This window comes from Cloeon dipterum, chromosome X (assembly GCF_949628265.1).
Source record: "Cloeon dipterum chromosome X, ieCloDipt1.1, whole genome shotgun sequence".
NCBI classification, from domain to species: domain Eukaryota; kingdom Metazoa; phylum Arthropoda; class Insecta; order Ephemeroptera; family Baetidae; genus Cloeon; species Cloeon dipterum.
Window position 1 is genome coordinate 22493233 of NC_088790.1, and position 10564 is coordinate 22503796.

Below are 10564 nucleotides of genomic sequence, written 5' to 3' on the forward strand. Positions count from 1 at the left end.
TTTATTTTGCGGCCCGGGAAGACGAAGGCGCGCGCGTGCACTTTATACGAAGGCTGCTGGCTGGTTGTTATCAGCCTACGTGCCGCAATTTAATATCGCTCCCTGCCATTGGCCCCTTTATTCTGGCCGCCTTTGATAAAGCGGCTCGCGTTTCCTCACTAGCCTACGCGCAGAAGACGTGCCGCGTCTGGAAAACCAAACCGCAAACTCAACAGGAAAATGAAAAACCGCACGATGGTGTTGATTACAGGCTGCAAAAGCAGTTTCTCGGTGATTTTTAATTATCGTTGTTTGAAAATTGAGGGGATATAAATGTAAGTCAAACAGATTTAATCAATAACCAAATATTTTATAAACTAATCAACACAGTATTCACTATAAAACAATCTGGGCTGCAAAAGTAATTGCACTGACGAATCGGTGTGTAATTTAGGCTTCGTTATTCACAACCCCAATATGAATATTGACTTAAAAATGACTGCAAAAATGCAAAAATTTTAACTAAACTACGTTCAAAATGAACTACATATTTATTAAAACGGTGATTTCTGCTATTAATTATATTCACCCCACAGGGTTTTTCCTTTTCTCAAAGTTAAGAGCTACATATTGATGTTTGTCAAATAAATTAAACAAAAGCAAAGCAGTAATTAAATTGCGGTCTAAGATAGTCTATTTGGCTAATATAAAACAACAGCTATATCAGTCTATAAAAATTGTGACATTTAAATGAATTTATGCCAAATTGTGAAATTAATTATATACCGATTGACTCGTTTGAATACAAAGTTATCATCCTTTTAACTCCTAATTGCAACGAGAGCCCAGAGCACACAACAATTATATTTTCATTGCAAACTCTTCATAAATTGAGATCTGATATTGAAATACAAGCTATAATTACTGTTTTATGTACATCACAAGATCCAATCACTTGTTAAATAAATATATTCATTCGTATAAACCCTCAAGCTTTTGCTTCATCGTCGTCCTCATCTCCTTCCTCATTTTCCTGAGCAGCTAGTAAACTAGCAATGCGGGCTTCCAATTGCTCAGTTCTGTTATGGTCCAGCAGCATTTGGGTCTAAATCAAGTCACGTATTTTATTTGCCTCAAACTTTCAAAGCACTTCTTAAATACCTGTCTTTTCAAAACCTTCAGTTCCTCCTTAACCTTTCTTCGGAAGAAGCCTGCTTTGTACAATCCACCAATGATAAGAAACACCAACAACAGTCCCCCGGCTCCCGCACCGACGTAAATCCAAAGTGAAATCTTCTTGACCACGATGCGTTGCAGAACCGTCGAGAGTCGATAAAAATTCGGACTATATTTGATTTGTTAAAATCATGTAAAGTAAATAGTGAGGTTAATTTATTTTTACTTATCAATGCTTGATCGCCTGAAGTTAACGTTAGGTTCCAAGACTTTTACGGTTGCAGTCGTCTCGATCATAACCATTTCCTTCTTGCCGAGCTCTTTTGCTAATGGCAAACCGTGAATATAAAGTGTCAACCGGGAGCATAAATTTAAACTAACCAATTTTGGACGTGTCTATTGCGATATCAACGGTGACAGAAAAGCTTGTTGTTTGCGGAATTTTAGACGGCAGTGATGTGGTGCACTGAAGAATTCCACAGTTCCATTCTCGGTTGTTGCAGGTTATGATTAGAGTTTCATTTGGTTTGAAATCCCTCTCTGTACTCCTGGATTCGTTATAAGCACTAATTTCTGGCATATTCATTGGTTCATCTTTATCTATCAAGAGACACTCCATGCTCGAGACCTATAATAGATCAAATCGAATTTGTCGGTAATATCATTCAATGAAGGCAGAAACACACGAGGTTGGCATTATTTGGCAGTTGAAATTTAATGAATCCTCAGTGATATCAAGCTGTATATTTTTCATAATTTCTAACATCGAAAAAGACATTTCTGTAGAAATGCAGAAATATAAACAGCTCGATATCATCAAGGAAACGGAATTTAATATCAACCGAAAGACCTTGTAAAAAGGCAACTTACTGCTCTGTTAAGCACGCTGACGAATCTCCCATTCCTGGCAGTTTTGAAAGGTATGAAAACACTCAGTTGCACCTTTTCCAGTGGGCTTGGACCTTGCTTCGAAATCTAATGAATTTGTATTAAATTTTAGAAGCCACTATAATTGACCCATTTTTACCTCGTAGGTGAATGAGCTGTAAATTAATTGTTTTTCTTTCACCTCTGGCTGGAAATAGCGGACAGAGTCGTTTTGCTGGCTAATTAATCACTGGATTTAAGTTTTAACAAGTAAGGAATAATCATACCCAAATACAGACACGTTAGCCACGTAAACAAATGGCAAGCTGAAATTAAGCTGGCTCGAGGTGTTATTTTTCAGTTGGGAATCAGTTAAAACGCGGACGAACACGTCAAGACTATTCTTTTCGAGAATAATTTCGATATCTCTCTGCCATCTCATTCTCAAAAGATTCTCAGGTCGACACGTGTAAGTAAGCCCCTTGTGAGAGCATTGCGAGTCTGAAAGGTCGGTTTGCGAATGTATTTCCACTAACGCGTTGTACGCTGGCTCGCCGGAGTTTTCAACCACAATAGTCAACGTCGCCGATTTTAAAGAGCCTACCACAATTTCAGGAATATTCTTTCTGTAAAGTTTAGAATGAATTAGATAATTCGATTTAATTTTAAATCGAGACACACCCCATACTGGACACGCTAACGCTGATTTTTAAATCGGCCTGACAGGTGCCATTATTGCATTCAAGTTGAAAGCCGGCTGTTGCGTCTCTCACAACATGCGGTTGCTTTGACATCGCACAGTTTTGATCAAATAAATCCTCCTGGTCTGTTTTAAATTGGTGGGTATAAAATTAAACACATATAATGCCTAATTTTTTACTTACTTATAGTGTCTGCGTTGCCCATCTTAATTAAATAAGTTGAATTCGGTGTTTTATCACACAAGATCGAGAAATTCCCTGTCAGTTTGATCAACTGCTCCACTTTTATATTCTAAAACCACCAAGTATAGAAAACATGGCAAATATAACGCGGCAAACGTACGTTGAGATTAAAACTTTCATTGTAGCAGTGAATTTTTCCATCAACAGGAAGTTGCACGACGTTTCCTTGACCTTTTCTAGTCAGTCGGTGATCCATTTGAGTGAATTTGTAAGACACGTCTGCACACGAAAAAATCAATTAATTTATTTGAGATGGGAAACACTTTTTACTTATTGACGGGAGCTTAACGGCACTGTCACCGAAAATGCAGAAGGTCACGGTGAGCTCGGTCTCATTTACAGGGACACGTTCATTAGTGAAGGTCAAATTTACTTCCAAGTTTACGACAGGCTTCGTTCTCAGGATGACCACGTGCCCACTTTTGTAGGAGCCGATTGCAATGTCTTGACATAAAATTCAATAAGGGTTTAAGGGTTTAACATTTTACCGAGTGAGTTTACCTGCAAACCCATTCTTGTCCATGTCTCGACCTCTCGAAATTGAATACCCGAATCCTGCTAGTTGAGGATGGATTTTTGAAGCGTAAATGATCTGGCTTAAAATCAACCCGTTTTTACTTCCCATAAAAACGTGTACAGCTCCACTTTCGTAAAAAGGTTCAGAGACCGCAAAATCTGTGAATTGGAGCAAGTTAAAATATTTTCAAGTGGATTTATTCTCTTCGCTAACCGTCATTTCCATCCCGGTCAATGTCTCCAATGCATGAAATAGCTTGGCCAAATCGTCCATTTCTGTTTTTTCCCATTATCGTCTCTGTGTGGTTCAAATTGCTCTACAAAAAAAAATGGGCTAAGTTTGAAAACTAGCCAGAAATTCGAAAATACTCCTCCTCCAAGAAAAACCGTCACTTTTCCTTCATTCTGGTAAGCACTACCACTCGAATACTGCGGAGATCCAACGAGCAAATCATCGAAGGTATCGCCATTCAGATCGCCTGTGGCAAGAGTAGCTCCGAAATTCTCTCCATATTGATTACCCCGAAGCAAAATTCTTTTTCCAGTGTTGTTTCTGGTGAATAAATGAACCTATAACCAGTTTTCAGGTTCGAGAAAGTGTCGTGTATGGTTTGTATTAATATATTGACCTCTCCAGCAGGCAGAGTTAATGGTGCGCCTGACACGTAAAATAGTGATTTTTGTGTGAAATAATTCCCTGTTGTAACGGAGTAACCTAAAATAAATTTGTACGAAATCTGTTTATAAAATTAGATAGCTATTAGGAAATTGCTACTGTAGAATTACTGTCCATCTTATCAATTTTTAGCTATGAAGATTTCAACTGTACCTAAGTTAGTGGTGTTCGGATCCGACCATTGCTTGGATTCCACCCTATAGTTGAAAAGTGTGGTAGGCACACTTTTATTATTTGCTGGTGATGTTTCGTAAGCAACAACTTTCCCAAGTGTGTTTTCGTCAAAAGTATCGGCTCCGGGAGCTCCGAGTAAAATGCCTCCACCACGCTAAAAAAGTATTCATCGTTCGTTGGTGATTGTTATTGCTATCTGATTAAAAATTCCTACCTTCCTCAAGGTTCCAGAAAATCCAGCTTGACCCCATACATTTTTAAAAAGAACTTTGTTGTTGCTACTTAGAACGTTGACAAACTCGCCAGAATCTGACTCAAATCGATTATTATATGCATAATAAAAAAAAAATCCTTTTACTTCTTAGTGAAAAAAATGGAACAATCGTTTTGATTGTCTTATTGATGTTGTTTGTTCTCCCCAAGTGACAGAAACCATACATTCGATGGTACTTCGGCATGGACTTGTAGAAAACTTTCACTCGAGGGCTGCAAATCTACATGAAAGAAGTGAATAATAAGAAGCACTATTGCACAATCACAAATTGAACTTCACATACGAGAAAATATTTGCCGGATACGTCTATTGTGCTTCCAATCATGGAATCATTGTAGATGAAACTGTAACTCCGTGGCTTATTACTATTATCATTTGGTGCTGCACAAAGATACTTGATCATTACATTACAATATAATAACAGTTATGTTACCATTCTCTACATCTTTGCAATCACCGTTGACAAGGCATTCTTGCACTTTTTTAAAGGCTTCTGTTTGTTCGTTAAAGGATCGTTCGTTTATGCTGTCAAATTTATTGGCTATTTCTTCCACTAAAATGTATATTAATTGTTAGACTATCTTTATTTCTTATATTTTTAGACGTACTTGTTCCTGTTACTTTCAGTTTCGTGCACTGTTCCTTGAAGTTGCATATAAAAACTGCTCCGGGTGCTGTTGAATTTGGCAAGGAGGTGTCGTTCGCTTTCGGCGCGCCTGCAATCAGCCTTGAATTTTTCAAAAATTATTTAGATCAATCTTAAACTGCAGATTTAGCCTACCAGGTTTTGCCGTCTTGTGCTGTATTTCCGGCGTGCAAACCAATACTAAATCCAAAGTAATCGTCATTATTTTCAGATTGGTAGATTAGTGTGTGTTCCAAGTCAAGATTAAAACTCGCAACCCCAGTGAAGAGGATCAATGCGACTACGCAAGCTAGCTGTTTAAGCCTGAGCCACATTTTGAAAAGGACTGCCACTACTTTCAGATTGTTTTCCAGATTAATATATATAGTAAAGGAAGTGTGAGAAATACGTCACACAGAGATAAGAATTAAAGCGCTGCGGTGTACAACATCTGCACATGCAAGCCTTACCACAAAATTTCGGAAATGTAAGTTTTGAAAATATTACAATATTAAAAAAAATTACAGAGGCAGAATCGAAGTATTTTTGTATAAAGTTTAAACAGTTTTTTTATCGAATAATTTAACTTGATGAAATAGAACTGTATTTTGACATTTTGCAAGACATGAATGTGTGATAAAAATTTAAAACGTCTCAACTTTGGACGCTAATTAGATTCAAAGTAATTTTACCGCAGCTCAGCAGAGAAACTGTGCCCCATGCATCCCCTCATCCAAAACGATAAAATAAATAACAATAATTTGGTAGCAGATATGGAAAAATGGCATATTAATAAATTTGTTGTCTTGACACGACTAGTTACACTAGGAAAATACCATCAAGTCTAAACTAGGAATTATTGCGGAGTGTCAATTTTGATTTGAATTTATATTGAATGATGCATTCAACTGCAAATTCAGCCCACCTTATTTCACTGTCATTTGAAGTACTTTCATTGTGCAAACCAACACTAAATCCAAAGAAATCGCCATTATTCTCAGATTTGTATATTATTGTGTGGTCCAAGTCCACATTAAAACCCTCAACGCCATAAGAAAGGATCAATGCGACTACACTAAGTCGAACTGACCCCAGCCACATTGTGAAAAGAACTACTACTACTCCTGCTAGATTGTTTCCATTCAATATACCAAGGAAAAAATTTGAAAATCGCGAAATGCGTCACATGGAGATAAAAATGGAATCGCTACAATGACCGCACAATATCAGGTATTGAATGAAAAATTTTCACTTCCGCATTTTCTCTAAAAGGTAGAGAAATAAGCTTCACAGTATTCTTAAAGTTATTAATATTGTTTCAGAATTGCATTATAGTCACGAACAAATAAAAATCATGGGTTGCCTAAATTGACCTGAATTTATTTTGCCCGAATGGATTGTACCGAAATTTCCCCGAATGAAAATACTAGCTGTCGTTTTCGGTGTCACCCGAACGCCCTTTGGAATTTTTCCAAACAGGTAGAAGAAACAAGCGGAACAATTTGTTTTAAATTTTAAACGAAAAATTAACATACGATCTTGACCTTTACAATTTGTTATACAGGTAGATTTGTTATTTAACATAATTAAATCCACTCGAAAATTTTTATTTATGATTTGGAATGCTTGTTGATATTTTTGAAAACCATCAGAAACTTTAAATTTGTATCTTGTGTCAAATAAAATGACTTCAAAACTCTCAATCCAAATATTTCTGCTTGGTTCATTAGTCCTCCTGCAATTTTAAAAATATTTCAACATCTTGCACGAAAAATGACAAGCCAACGAATAATTGCTGCAAGCTTTTGGTGCTTTGGATCTGAATAGCATGCGTCCCACAGCTTTGTTTCACCACGGAGGCAGGAAGAGCCGCGTTTTCAAAGTTGGCTAAACAAGCCGAGTGGAGGGCTGGAGCTGCTGCGCTGGAATTTATTAATTTGTATGTTCCGCACAGCGGCGGTAGGCTGCTGCTGCTGCTCATATTCCCCAGCTCCCATGGTAATCTCGTAATGGCGTAATGCAAGCAATTAAGCCCGCTTTACCTGAAGGTGGAGCGGGCGGGCGGGCGGGCGGCAGAGAGATGCTGCTCGCGCGAGCCGCCGTAAATCTCGAAATAATTAATTCATAATTCTGCGATTACGTTTCTGGCCCGAGAGTGGAGAGAACCGAGACCGCGCGCTTTTTATTCCGGCCACCCCACCAGCACCTGCTGATTAAAATTCCAAGAAAGGATAAATATGAAACGTGAGCGCGGTTTAAGGGGATCGGATGACGAATAAAAACCACCAAAGAATATCGCTTTGTGAAACTGGATATGCACAGAGAAATTTACGCACTGTGATAATGAGAGTCACCTCATAACCACAACACAATTAAAAATTATTTTGAATATAATATAAAATATTGATAATTTAAAAAATAACTATAATTAATGAAATAATTTAATTTAAGATTTTCGAAGACTGAAATATTAAAATTAATGACTAGCCAAGCGCTTTTAGAGGCTTGTGAAATCGACCCAGAGTTTTTCATCACGCAAAAATTGGATTTTTTAGCTGAATGACTCATGTTTACGAGACATATGCCTGTCACAGTTTTTATCATTTCTAAAAAAAGACCTCTCACTCCAGTGAGAGATCAAATTTTTTTTTGTAGTTCCGTGTTACACGAATAAATATTTATCATTTCCTCAACAGTGATAAAGATAGCAACCCCACTTAATTTCAAGCTTCAAAAGCAATGTGAAGAGCCCGTCATTTCAAAAATATTTATTCAATTGCATTTTTGTTCGTAGAGTGTTGTTTTGTATTTAAATATAATAATCGCAACTAATCCAGCAAATTTTTATTTTCCCAAACGCGCGTGTGATATAAAAATTGTATTTAGCAAATCAAAAATGCAAAATCTTGATGTTATGAGTTCTTTCTAATTAATTTGTCACTTGCGATAAGTTCTGTAGGGGTCTTGAGGGCAAACAGTCATCAGAAATTGCACCTCAGGGTATTTCCGCTCCGCTCTCGCTGCGGCTGTTGCCATTAATTTGGTCCGTAGAGTCGGTGTGCCTTATTTGCTTGCTCCTGCTCTCTCGACTCGCAGCGGCTTTTGACAGCTCCTTCCGCTCCGTCACAATTGGCGTGTAACGAACTTACACTTGCCAAAAGAGAAAAAATCTCAGGGATTGGCGACAAATTGCTCTCGATTTAACATAGATTGACAGCGGGGGAAAAAAATCTTTCGGCTGGGATCACTCAATTTCGTCACGTTTGATGAAATTAGCCGACGGAATGCAAACTCATTTTCTACTTGATGAGCATGTAACAAGTTTCAAGATTGTTCCACGCGCAACTCGCATGAGACAAGCGAGTTTCGAGTATAATCTCATTAGAACCCTTTTGCATCTAATTACAAGTCATCGCCTGTTGCGCTGGGCAGTATTTTTCTTTGAAAGTAAAGCAGCAGGAGTGAGGTAGATATTTCAAATATTGTTCAAACACATTGAGAAAATTTATTTTTAAGTTAAGTTACATTTATTGAAGTGAAGATATATTTTTGTATATACAACGGTACAAAATTGAAGCTCCTTCAATCCTGCCCGCATATTTACAAATTTAGTCACACAAAAAAATAATTGAAAAACATCAATGAAACATATACATTTTTAATTGCCTGTGTCGCTAGCAAAGTATGTATGTTTCGCTACATAGTAGACCTGTACTCAAGAAACTCATCATTAGAATAAAATTTGTTAGCATAAACAAAAATTTTGAGCTTCTTTTCGAACTCTTCTAAATGCGGCTCAGCCCGAATCTGTGGTAGAAGGTTATTATACAAATTCACCATGTACATTTTTGGATTTCGTGAAGCCGCCGCAGACACCTGGATGGGAATAAAATAATCATCCCTTGAGCGTGTGTTGTAGCCATGTACCTCTCCAACTAGTTGAAAATAATGGGAATAGCGACGCACAAATTTGCAACAGTGAAGAAGATAAATTGAGTAAACAGGAAGCAAATTAAGTTTCTGAAATAAAGGCCGCGCAGACGCAAGAGGCACTGGAGAGCGCCAATTTTTTTTTTTAATCAATTTATTGATATTTTTCATGGAGTACAATCAGGAAAGTTTGAACGGAAATATTATTTTTGATTCAGTTAAGCCCACATTTTTTATTTTCTCGGAATTTCCCTCCTTCCATACCCATATTTTCAGAATTCCTGCATTTTACACCTCTGTTAATAGCAAATCCAGTGCAAGTATTTTTTCAGTACTGAAATTGAAACATTTTTTCCAGATTTTGGCCAATTATCAGAGAGGGGCTCATGGAAAACATTATTTTAATCCTTGTTTCGTGGAAAATCAAAGCGCAAGAATTTAACCAACAATGCAGCAAACACTTTAAAATTAAAAAAAATGATAATAATCACAATTCACTTTACAGAACAAACGAGTTGAATATGTACATTAAGTTTTGTAATCCATTATTAGTTATTAGTTGTCACTACGAAGAGAAGAGCTTGCCACGCACGGATCGTGTCGTCTGCCAGTTGTGCAAAGCCGCACGCGTGTTTTGCGTCGTGTGAGCTGCATGATCCCGGACGCGTCGCATTGTGAGATCAAAACGTCTGGCTGGTCATTAATTTGCAAGTGGCACGCGTCAAGAAACACCTGCCGGCAAACGAGGGTGCCAGCGAGTGAGAGGGAATTTGCATTCTGTATTCATCAAAATTCAAAGACTCCATTAGGATGCGCGGTGGTCGATATTAAATTCATGCGATGCTCGCCTTCAATCTCTCATCTGACTTCAAATGAAGACAATCAAAGTGTAGTGCGTAGTCCGAAATTTCAATAGCAATTAATTGCGTGCCATTACCATTGCTAAATAATTAACAGGGCTGTGAATTTTAGATCGTCAAATAATTTTAATTGCTTACCGTCCAGTGGTCATGGGACCATAAAATAATGCAATTTTATCATTTTCAACCATATAGTTAAAATCGTCTACGAGGGCTGAGACCATTTAAATTTTCTTTAAAAACATCAAGCCTATTTTTCTGTGCTCTTTGAAGTTTATTTTAAGTTGAAATTCGAAATAGAAAATTTAATTCTAAAATTTCAGTTAAGAACTGCCTTGTTTGCAATTTTCACTTCTAGGGAACACAGCACATTTATTTTGAAAATTCAATGAAGCTTAGTAGAGACACAAAAGACTGAGACACACACACCACTTTTCATCCTCATTAGCAGCAAGTGCCAAGAACGCCACGCTGGCCGTGTGAGCGAGCAGATGAGCCGGGAAATGGGGCAGCAATAAATATTTGTGGACTGTGGACAGTGCA

The 10564-nt window shown here is 37.5% G+C and overlaps 1 protein-coding gene across 1 annotated transcript; it reads right to left on the reverse strand.

Annotated features, from left to right (window-relative positions):
- Positions 1-511: 511 nt before the first annotated feature.
- LOC135946573 (integrin alpha-4-like) lies at positions 512-5585 on the reverse strand. The gene is made up of 22 exons (XM_065494851.1): positions 5388-5585; positions 5215-5333; positions 5040-5159; positions 4890-4987; positions 4691-4826; positions 4547-4641; positions 4312-4486; positions 4112-4197; positions 3852-4052; positions 3697-3799; positions 3468-3641; positions 3237-3410; positions 3067-3185; positions 2907-3015; positions 2704-2848; positions 2310-2648; positions 2183-2261; positions 2026-2130; positions 1537-1783; positions 1382-1481; positions 1141-1324; positions 512-1084 (listed from the first exon to the last, which is right to left on the reverse strand). Exons 1-22 carry the CDS (start codon positions 5564-5566, stop codon positions 968-970), a joined length of 3204 nt encoding a protein of 1067 aa, XP_065350923.1. The 5' UTR covers positions 5567-5585; the 3' UTR covers positions 512-967.
- Positions 5586-10564: the final 4979 nt, after the last annotated feature.